This window comes from Phycodurus eques, chromosome 16 (genome assembly GCF_024500275.1).
Source record: "Phycodurus eques isolate BA_2022a chromosome 16, UOR_Pequ_1.1, whole genome shotgun sequence".
Taxonomy (NCBI): Eukaryota; Metazoa; Chordata; class Actinopteri; order Syngnathiformes; family Syngnathidae; genus Phycodurus; species Phycodurus eques.
This window is the reverse complement of record NC_084540.1, coordinates 9,868,713-9,880,848: the sequence shown is the minus strand read 5'-3', so window position 1 is coordinate 9,880,848 and position 12,136 is coordinate 9,868,713. Positions and strand designations below refer to the sequence as shown.

Here is a 12,136-nt window from a genome sequence, read left to right as displayed (position 1 = left end):
GGGGCCTCGGTGTAGTGGCAGCAGCCCTGCCTCTGTGGTGCAATTGCATACCAGAGGCCAAACGCATGCCTGCATCTCCATTGTGCGCGTGGAGCAGAACCGTTACACAGAGGCTGCGCATCAGTTGCACAGCGGACTGCGTGGGGAACCGCACTCGAGCTTCACGGAACGACACCAGGTGAGTTTCGGAGGTCACCCGCCGGATATGGATGATGATGGACGAATGCCTACGGTTTTGGGAGCCGGTGTGTTCGAGGTTCTCTCCCAAACTTAGTTAGACGAGGCTCATTATTCGTATGACGGGAGTTCAGAAAGCTGATTTCTATGCTTGCTTGTTGTCTGTTTTTTTTTTCAGACTCTTGTTAATCAGATGAACTCGAATTAGACGACACAGCCTGCGCTATAATTAGCAGTATTAGCTAGCAGCAGGAGTGCACTTTGGGTGAAACTGAACAAACAGGTAGCACCGTTATCACCTAATTAGCTTGTCCCTTTTAAAGCTGAAAGCTTTACACGACCACGCAGCACCATTAATTATCCGGTTCCTGAACGTGTTAACCTTAATTCCTATCATCGCATTTATTTCTTTGACTGGGTAAACAAGTTTTCTGTCGCATTTTTGGGTTTTGTCGATTCATAGTCTGCCTTACGTAAACCGTATGTTTGAAGTTGACTACAAGCTAGTGCGTTACAATCGATTGTCACTGTGTATTCCAAATTGTAACGGTTAGGTAGATGGGGATTTTTATATGCCGTTAATAACGAATCGGCGTCCCGTTGAGGGTGCACAGAGCGGCGCAGTTACGCACAATGCGCAATTATCATGACACAGTCCAAACGGCGCACTGCGGCCCATGCACACTCCAATGAACTCTCTTGTTGACAACTTTTAACTTATCTCTTAATTGCCAACATATTCAGGATTATTATTATTTATTTTATTTTAACTGTCTTTATATGCAGCCAGGCTGTGTCTGACAGGCAAGTGTGTAACTGTTAACTTGCTCAAAGTTAGTTGGGATAGCCTTCTCGCTACACTGTACAGGATAAGTGGCATAGAAAACAAATATATGGATGAAAAGCTGTTTCGAATATTTGGGTTACGTTATTTAACAGTCACTAATTGTCTAATGGTTCACAGACCTGACTTCCATCCATCCATTTTCTGAGCCGCTTCTCCTCACTAGGGTCGCTGGGCGTGCTGGAGCCTATCCCAGCTGTCATCGGGCAGGAGGCGGGGTACACACTGAACTGGTTGCCAGCCAATCGCAGGGCACATACAAACAAACGGCCATTCGCACTCACAGTCACACCTACTGGCAATTTAGAGTCTCCAATTAATGCATGTTTTTGGGATGTGGGAGGAAACCGGAGTGCACGGGAAGAACATGCAAACTCCACACAGGCGGGGCCGGGGATTGAACCCCAGTCCTCAGAACTGTGAGGCTGACGCTCTAACCAGTCGACCACCGTGCCGCCCCACCTGACTTCCATGCAATTTATTTTCCACTCAGTGACAGTGTGAATTTGAGTGTAAGTTTATCTGTTTCTATATGATGTGATTGACGAGCGACCAGTTCAGGGTGTTGTATGACTTTTGCCCAAAGTCAGCTGAGACAGGGTCCAGGTCCCCATTACCCTGAACAGGATAAGCATTTTTTTAAAATGACGGATGACATAATTTGGAACTGTCTAAAACGCATGAAGTAAAAAAAAGCTTATTGTCGCCTATATGTCCGAAAACTGCGATCAATCAACCAAAACTTATATGTGTATCTCTACTCATGCTCACTTCAACCTCTGAAAATCTCAAAACAATGACCCTAACCGTAACCATAACCTGTTGACGTTAAGCCTTTTCTTCTCCAAAGGTGCTAACTATAGAGAAAAAGCTTAATGTCCGAAAACTGTAATCAACTGTCACCAAAATGTATGTGGGCATCTCTAGTGATGCCCACGTGCACCAAAATTTCTTGCCCAATTTTTCTCTAAAGAAAAAGCTTAACGTGCACAGCATCTGTAATACTTGGGTTATTCTTCTGATATTTCCAGAGGTGAAAGTGGGCATGAGAAGAGATGTCCACATAAATCTGGGTGACGATTGATCACCTATGTAGAAAGCATCTGTAATACTGGTGTTATCGTTTTGATATTTTCAGAGGTTGAAATGGGCATGAGTAGAGATGTACACACAAGTTATAAGCTTTTTTACATGAATGCTTCTTAGATTGTCCCCATCATTTAGCTGTATGAGAAGGTTAAAACCAATGGATCTGAGTAGATTGTACAGGTCTAACTAATGGAGTGACCAGTGGGTGTAAATTATCTATTTTCTGTATCGCTAGTCCTCATTATGTATTAATTTTTATCCTTTATTTATCCAGCCACATAAGGCAATTGATAAGAGATTCTCATTTGCAATGGCAACCTGGTATAGGTTTGCAGTCGAGCTGGAGCCTATCCCAACTGACTTTGGGCAAGAGGCAGGAAAGACCCTGGACTCGTCGCCAGCCAATTGCAGGGCACATACAGTATATACAAACTACCATTCACACTCACATTCACACCTACTGGCAATTTGGAGTCATGCTTTTGGACTGTGGGAGGATTACCCGGAGAAAACCCTAAGAAGTATGGAGAAAGCATGCGAACTCCAAAGGAAGCCAAGAAATACAATTCAAACCCAGAACCTCGGAACTGTGAGGCACACTTGGCAACAACTAATACACCGTGCTGTTTATTTTTATTTTTATATGTCTATTCTATATATAGTATATGTTGTTATTTTTTGGGGGGGTGTGGGGGGCATTCAATTGTTAACAAACAAAAAAATACATGGTAACTTCTTGTGTAAATCAAAATTTCCCTATGACATCATTTTGAAAAAACTTTTTTCAAAAGCAATAAGTGGAAAGTACTGTTTTGTAGACAAAGTTTTCAAATTACCATACAGAAAATTTTGGGTTACAAGTCAAGATAAAGTGAATATGTACCTCAATGATAGTGAGGGTGCATTGTTGACGTGTTGGTGGTTTTTTGTGTTTACTACATACAAAGTTCCACTTATCTCTTCTAGGTGCCCACATTGCTTTCGTCAACCCAACATAAGATGTCCCATCGAAGTGGTCAAGAGGACCCGGAGCGGTACCTGTTTGTGGATCGGGCCGTGGTTTATAACCCGGCGACACAGGCTGACTGGACAGCCAAGAAGCTGGTTTGGGTTCCCTCAGAGCGCCATGGTTTTGAGGGGGCCAGTATCCGCGAGGAGCGCGGTGAGGAGGTTGTGGTGGAGCTGGCTGAAAATGGTAAAAAGGTGGTGATTAACAAGGATGACATCCAGAAGATGAACCCTCCCAAGTTCAGTAAGGTGGAGGACATGGCTGAGCTCACCTGCCTGAATGAGGCATCCGTGCTGCACAACCTGAAGGACCGCTACTACTCCGGACTCATATATGTGAGTAACCCAGCTCTCTAAGAGGTTTTTCATAACTGTATATTTTTCGTGTGGTGATGATTAACCTTAAAACTCACCTCATGTTTACCGTTTCTTGCACACCACTGTTAACCTTCACCCATTTATTATGCAATAGCTATATCTAATATTTATCAGTCTGTGTTTGAGAAATTGGGACAGGATGGGTCATTGAACTTCCTGACCACACATGTTTCCAATGTATAGCAAGTCTATGTTGGGGTTTAACCATTGCTCTCTTCTGCTGAACTCTTCTCTTTGTTGCCTCTGGGTGAAATAGAGACTATATTGAAGTACTGTATACTGTTCAAATATTACACTATACCGTATATATAAATGTGCAGTCACTACAAATGGAACTGTTTTTTGGTGTTCTAGATTTCTCTGCTCGTGACCCATTTTATGGTTTTCAGGAATAGAATCTAGGTTGGTTGTCACCTGAGGGAGTATCATTCAGGGACTACGAGGAGAGTTGTTGAAAAATCTTAGACAATGCACTTTACAGTCACAGTTTATTCAATAAGAATTAAAATGCTAGTTTCAGATAAAGAACAACATTTTATGGTGTCCAATGTTTGTTATACATGATGCATTCATTCATGGGATTATATACTATACAGTATATCCACACACATGCAAAACGTGACGTGTCTGAATTGCTGTTCTATATACATAAATAGCATCGCTGTTTGCTTGAGTAGACATTGTGTTTGGCTTCTGTCCATACAAGGTGAACCACAAGCACAGCGCCTCACCGTGGCCAGCAGGGGAATCGATTCAGCAGAGTTGCGGGGGGTAATCCAATACAGCCAATTGTCTGTCCCATTTAAGCACTTTTTTTTGAGGCCATATGCACCCATATCGGGTTTTTTTTCCTGGCCTAAAACACCCAGGACAGTACAAAGTTATTGTAAATATAAAAACAATCTTGAAAATGTTTGCAAGTTTTATATTTTATCCAAACTTACCACGCCGGTCTGCTTGGTCATGGTGGCATTGTTGACCTACACTACTCCTCATAGGCGAGTTGCTTTTATGAGGCACGAGGAATTAGTGTGCTTCCTAGTTCCAAATACGTGGCCAAAGTCAAGTGGCTTGATTTAAAAAAAAAAAAAGTTTTTTACTGTACTAAAAATACCATGTTCCAGACTCCAGAGACTTCTGTTTTGTATTCTTCAGTTAACACTGCCACCATGCCGCTCTTTCTCTCTCTGTGCTGGGCTCTATGGCACAATAGACATAACCGACAACAGATATAACCATCATGACATGGCCGCGACATCAATGCCCCACATTCAACATGGTTTCCATGCAGGCACAGAAGGCATGTCTTTTGGAATTTGATCTAGTCATATTGTATATCTGTGATCTATATCTTGTCATTGTGGAAAGTTTCATAAACGACACCCTGTGATTTATCACATGTATTGAAGAAAAAAAAATTGCCCGTAGGTGTGAATGTGAGTGTGCATGGTTGTTTGTTTATACAGTGGGTACGGAAAGTATTCAGAACCCCTTAAATTTTTCACTCTTTGTTATATTGCGGCTATTTGCTAAAATCATTTATGTTAATTTTTTTCCCTCATTAATGTACACACAGCACCCCATATTGACAGGAAAAAAAGGAATTGTTGAAATTTTTGCAGATTTATTAAAAAAGAAAAACTGAAATCATAACCATAAGTATTCAGACCCTTTGCTGAGTATTTAGAAGAAGCACCCTTTTGAGCTAATAAAGCCATGAGTCTTTTTGGGAACGATGCAACAAGTTTTTCACACCTGGATGTGTGATCATCTGCCATTCTTTCCTTGGAGATCCTCTCCAGTTCTGTCAGGTTGGATGGTGAACGTTGGTGGACAGCCATTTTCAGGTCTCTCCAGAGATTCTCAATTGGGTTTAAGTCAGGGTTCTGGTTGGGCCATTTAAAAACAGTCTCTGAGTTGTTCTGAAGCCACTCCTTCGGTATTTTAGCTCTGTGCTTAATGAATGAATGGATGGATGTATTGTGCTTTCTAATGGATCTACATACTTCCTCCAGCACTGGAATCAAATCATGCTCTCTCATTTCACATATACTTTGAATCCCTGTTCGCTTTTAAATTTCTCTTTTTTTCCCCCTAATACCAAGGTGGCTTGGCCTGTGCTTTGTCATGGCTAATGTTCAGCTCGGGATCTTGTCAATTTGGATTTTGGCTTAAACAAATTGCAAACTTGTGTTCTCACTAAGTGGGATTTTTTTTCACAGGAAGAACATTTCCTAGTGCAATTGTTTGACTTACCTCCTCAGAGTTCAACTATATCCAGTGCAGACATGACGTAATGCCACCCTAACTCTAATCCGCTGATTTACAATTTAGGTGAAGGCTTCCATGTTTGAGTCATAGCGCCGACATTTGACGCACACTATCCTTTAGGTGCTGGTCACTGTCGTAGCATCGAGTCCGAATCAGGGTGACCGCACACTTGATTGGAAGGGTTTATTTCGACGAGGTGGTGCGTCACAGGCTAATCAGAGGCTCCACATTGAGCTGGACCACAGTAGCTTGGAAACAAGCAGGCCTTTGTATAGTAGGATAAGCCTCAGCTGTCAGAAAGCATCAGCATTCTTCCATGACAAAAACATTGTCCTAGTGTCCATCTGTCTGTGTGCTTTTCTTCTGTTGTCCACTTCAGCTTGCTTATTAATGTCCACCTCAGTTAGTTACCACATTTCTTCTTCTCTTCTCTTTCATATTAGCTTATCAGTGACAATGTTTCAAACAAAAGCGCCTCCTATAGTATATTCTGCATGGGGCTTGATGTTGTCTGATATCACAATTCTTGAACTGTTCATTATGAATTCAAAATAATTTGAACATTCGAATTTGTGAACAAACAGTACATCTTTGATGATAGATTGTTGGTGATATCAGTCAGACAGCCTGCTCTTGAATCCAGGCTTAAGAATCAGGAAGCAGAAGACACCCCTGTCAGTGTGATTTGATTCCATGCATAAAATGTAGTGATCATGTCAAAGCCTGCTCTGTTGTCTTTTCCCGTTGCAATGACATGTACACATGAGAGTGCTATTAAGGAAACGGTCAAGCTCTTCTTTACACCAAGCACACAGACTAGTGGCATGAAGGCACTGATTTGGTGCACAGAGTGGCCTCTCCTCTACGGTGGAGAACAGCATATCAATGTCCTGTCCAGAGATGGCAGATGGGGTTGGCTGCCGTGTCCGCTGTTGCCTGTGTGTTGTTCAGCTGTTACCAGGGCACAGGATCCCCTACCCTGGATCTGATTTCACAGTAGAAATATCACCTTTCTTTTCCTGGATGGTGCTTGGCATTATGTTGAGTTATTTGTATGGTCTGCGGCTGCCAGTAATAGTGAAGGTTTGCCATTAGTGTCTTGGTCCTGTGAGATTCATATAATTTTTATCACTCATGCAAAGGACACAGCAGCTGCATTACATATGAGCTTTGACATATTTTCAAAATGTACTAAGGAACTACAGCTCTGTGGTGTAGAGTGGAAGGGAGAGTGATTGCTCCTTTACACACTTCACATCGTATCCCCTACCCAAAGAGTCTGTCTGCAGGCTGGTTGGTATTATGAATGAAATATAGTGGCCCTGATATGTAAAAAAAAGACCTAATATTGAACTAGAGTAATCGACCCTGAGAGCGCTGCAGGCCCATAGGTGAGGAGGTACAAATACCTGACTTTAATTTCATGGTCAATCATAAACTGTTTGACGAAAAATCAATACTCCTTGAACACAAATTAGAGTGTAGAGTTAACATTCTATGTGATATTCTAGATAGCCTCTCAACAGCAGCGCTACTACCATACAGTCGTCAGGATCAGGAATCAACTAAACAAAATCCATTATTATATCAGACCCAATTTAAGATGGAGGAACTTTCATTCCTCAATAAGCCTAAAAAATCAAGTGTGTGTGAGAGTTCCTTCTGGGTTTCTTGCTGTAGCTTTGCTCCCCTCATGTGGGGATCAACTCCCCTGAATTAGACCTTTGGAAAAGCCATCAGGCTTCGATCTTCATTTTTACCAGCCTCTCGTTGCTTTGTCAATTTCTTTCTACAGCGTTCTCCTTTTTCGTCTGCTTCTCTTGCACAGAGCATCATTTGTTGTTAGTTTAGGGGCTCCAGTCAACACTGAGCTATTATATAACAATTTCAGTATGCTGTCTGGCTCCTTTTTGCCTGCTCCTGAAGTCCTTTCACAGTAGACTCTAATTATGATACACATGTCAGCATGTGTGACAGTGTGACGGTTCGTTGGGCAATGAACGGCTGGCTGCACTCTAGTCTTGCCAATGAATAGGAGGGTGGGTAAATGTACGAAGTAAAAAATGAAGGCCTCCAAAATAGGCCGGCAATCACCAAAAGAGATTTTCCAGAAACCTTTCGGTTACATCATAACAACTTTCACAGATTATGCTTCTTTTTTTGCTTTGCTGTATGGTTCCAGATTCGACAGAACGAATAACAAAGGTAAACGTGCCTTCAGTTTGAGTGATACTAGAAAGCATTATGCATTATGTAAAATAAAAACCTTAACCCATAATCTAACAGTAATTATGTACTGTATATGGGTACCTAGCAATATATGATGAAGTGGCAATTTGTGGTAACCCTAAAGGCTATAGCTAATATACCAGTGGTCAAAATTATAACACTGTATGGGTAAGAAGCATTCAACATTCTGTCTCTTCTGCAGGGGATACGAAACCCTAATAGCATCTGTAAAATAGGAGAAGCAATGCCCCACCAGGGCCTCTCACTCATTTCTGTCTTCCTCCTCTCTGGTCAATTAAGACTACAATATAACTGAGACTGACAGGCTCTCATACCACACACATTCTCAGGGGCAAATCACTGGGCCAATTGCACAGTCAAATGCAACAGCATAGTAGGAAAGTAGGTTAATTGTTGCCAGCCTTAATGGTTGGTACCATGGTCATTATATTAAATTTAATTTGTATGTACAGTGGGTACGGAAAGTATTCAGACCCCCATAAATTGGACAGGTGATGAGCAGTACTTGGTTTTCACCACACATACCGCTTAGAATTAAGGCCAAAAAGTTCTATCTTGCTCTCTTCAGACCAGAGAATCTTATTTCTCACCATCTTGGAGTCCTTCAGGTGTTTTTTTTTTTTTTTTTTTAGCAAACTCCATGCAGGCTTTCATGTGTCTTGCACTGAGGAGAGGCTTCCGTCGGGCCACTCTGCCATAAAGCCCCGACTGGTGGAGGGCTGCGGTGATGGTTGACTTTCTAGAACTTTCTCCCATCTCCCAACTGCATCTCTGGAACTCAGCCACAGTGATCTTTGGGTTCTTCTTTACCTCTCTCATCAAGGCTCTTCTACCCCGATTGCTCAGTTTGACCGCACGGCCAGCTCTAGGAAGGGTTCTGGTCGTCCCAAACGTCTTCCATTTAAGGATTATGGAGGCCACTGTGCTCTTAGGAACCTGCAGCAGAATTTTTTTGTAACCTTGGCCAGATCTGTGCCTTGCCACAATTCTGTCTCTGAGCTCTTCAGGCAGTTCCTTTGACCTAATGATTCTCATTTGCTCTGACATGCACTGTGAGCTGTAAGGTCTTATATAGACAGGTGTGGCTTTCCTAATCAAGTCCAATCAGTATAATCAAACAAAGCTGGACTCCAATGAAGGTGTAGAACCATCTCAAGGATGATCAGAAGAAATGGACAGCACCCGAGTTAAATATAAGCGTCACGGGAAAGGGTCTGAATACTTATGGCTGTGTAATATTTCAGTTTTTCTTTTTTAATAAATCTGCACAAATGTCAACAATTGCGTTTTATTTTTCTCAATATGGGGTGCTGTGTGTACATTAATGAGGAAACAAAATGAACTTAAATGATTTTAGCAAATGGCTGCAATATAACAAAGAGTGAAAATTTTAGGGGGGTCTGAATACTTTCCGTACCCACTGCATATTCATGCAGTATTTTTAAGTCTTTACTGTATTCTTCAGAATGTGTTGGTTCTATTTTGTCTGCTCAGTCTTCACTGCCGCCGTCACCAGTTGTCTCTGTGGTCACATTGTTCAGGCTAAAGTTAAAAATCTTAAAGGTAATATAACTGTATATTCCACGGCAATATGGCTTAGAATATTGTAATTTACATTAACACCAACTACTAAACTAATAGCATAACACAGACTACTGTGTAATGTTATGTATTAAAGTAACAACAATTGTAGTATACCAGAATATTCATACAATTAGTAATTACTGGAGTGCATCAAGCATCCATCCATCCATACATCCATTTTCTGAGCCGCTTCTCCTCACTAGGGTCGCGGGCGTGCTGGAGCCTATCCCAGCTATCATCGGGCAGGAGGCGGGGTACACCCTAAACTGGTTGCCAGCCAATCGCAGCAGGGCACATACAAACAAACAACCATCTACACTCACATTCACACCTACGGGCAATTTAGAGTCTCCAATTCATGCATGTTTTTGGGATGTGGGAGGAAACCGGAGTGCCCGGAGGAAACCCACGCAGGCACGAGGAGAACATGCAAACTCCACACAGGCGGGGCCGGGGATTGAACCCCGGTCCTCAGAACTGTGAGGCTCACGCTCTAACCAGTCGGCCGCCGTGCATCAAGCAGACATCTAATAATGTACCATATAAATAAGGACAAGGTAGGGTCGCGGGCTGGAGACCCGCGACCCTACCTTGATATTTAGCACTTTATGCTGATCGGCTTTAATGTCATAATTCGCCGCGTCGCCATCGTGCACGGTATATTTGAATCCAAAAGCTAGTTTATTTTTAGCCTTGTCGCGTGTCTTTTCCCGTAGTACTGTATATATCTGACGGCCAATTAAGTTATTTAAAAAAAAAAAAAAACATGTCAGCGGTGTGGAAGAGACAAGACGTCTGAGACAGATAACACGTAATGCCCGGATCAGACTACAAGACTAATTTGCTCTTTCACGATTGCACTCAGACTACTCCAATAAAATCTTGTATCCTGTTTTTTTACAATCATTGGGCTTTAACTTGTCAACTCAAATGCGACCAGATACACTCGTTACCGTGGCGACGACAACAAGAGTTGATCGCGCCGACTGTATTCTAAGAACAAAATGGGGAAAAACATGTTGGTGGTCACCGGTGCTCGGAGGCAACAAAATGTTATGTAGCCTAGCAAGCTAGTGCGAGCACTAACGGTTGTGCGTAAACTTGCTGCCGTTCTATCGAATCATGCTCTAAAGTTTCAGTGTGGCTGAAGTAATTTAATTACAATAAAGTAATTTAAATACAGTAAGTTAGCACCCATTATTTCTGTCATGTTGTAATGTTGGTTTGACCTTACTGATTAGAATACATGACCTGACTAGAGTCATGACAGTGATTTCCAAGCTTTATGGAGCCAAGGAACATCCATCCATCCATTTTCTTTACCGTTTATCCTCACTAGGGTCGCGGGCTGCTGGAGCCTATCCCAGCTATCTTCAGCCGGGAGGCGGGGTACACCCTGAACCAGTCGCCAACCAATGGCAGGGCACATAGAAACAAACAACCATTCGCACTCACACTCACACCTACGGGCAATTTAGAGTCTTCAATCAACCTACCACGCATGTCTTTGGGATGTGGGAGGAAACTGCAGTGCCCGGAGAAAACCCACTAAGGCACGGGGAGAACACCCAAACTCCACACAGGCGGGGCCGGGATTAGCGCCCTGGTCCCCAGAATTGTGAGTCAGATGTGCTCGATCACCGTGCCGGCGCCAAGGAACGTATCTTAAATAATTAGGTACACAAGTATATACAGTAAATGAACAGGTCATTTAAATAGGCACATTGCTCCATCTTGTGATCGGTTATCGTTTTTTTAAACGCGCTGATTGGTGATCGGCCCCAAAAATCCTGATCGTGTAAAGCATGCCATTAGCTAGCTACTCTTACACCCTGGAAATCCATCATCCCTTGATGCCACCATTTTCAGAACAGCTCGGTGTTGTTATTTAAATTTCAAAGTGTTATGTATTGTGTTATTTAGGCTCCCAAAAAATGCTAAAACGTAAAGCATTGCAGGTTTATAAATGGCAGGAAGCATATGCTCAAATGTCTGTAATGTTGTGTGATCCATAGGTTGAATAACATGTGCCGCTGTGTTTAATAAATGGTTACCTTTCCCTGAAGTGCCTGTTATGTGGACGATACACCGAACGACACACCAAACGAGGCGGTGACATATTGGACGACTCCGCTGCCGGTCCGTGGCGTCTGGAAGCCTGTTAGCCCCCGAGCTAGTTACAGACTCGTACTGCCTCTCATCACAGCGTGAAAAAGTCTCTTGACGACTCGGTGGGATATATTCCAGCAACAGGAGGTTTTAAGCTGATATATTTTCGCTGCTCAAACATACAAGGATGTGTAGGCATATGTTAGACCTACAAACATATATGAGTGACAGGTGAACGTTGTACTGGGGGTGTTTTGAGCACATTCAGTGGACACACCCACAGTGTCTGAGACCTGAAAGGACGTCTCTATATTTCATGATTTTGCAGCTTCATTTTATATCCTTGGTAATTTTTTAATTCATTCAAATTTGGCAGGCTCAGTACCAACATTCTTCTCAGTGGTGTGTAAAATGGATATGGCATTT

General features: G+C 42.5%; 1 protein-coding gene across 1 annotated transcript in view; it reads left to right on the top strand.

Moving 5' to 3' along the window:
• LOC133414888 (myosin-10-like) overlaps positions 1-12,136 on the top strand; it is a 73,064-nt gene continuing 60,928 nt past the window's right edge. Inside the window, 2 exon segments of the mRNA XM_061700588.1 lie at positions 1-178; positions 3,077-3,454. Of these exon segments, the coding sequence (XP_061556572.1) occupies positions 3,110-3,454 (345 nt within the window). The 5' untranslated portion in view covers positions 1-178; positions 3,077-3,109.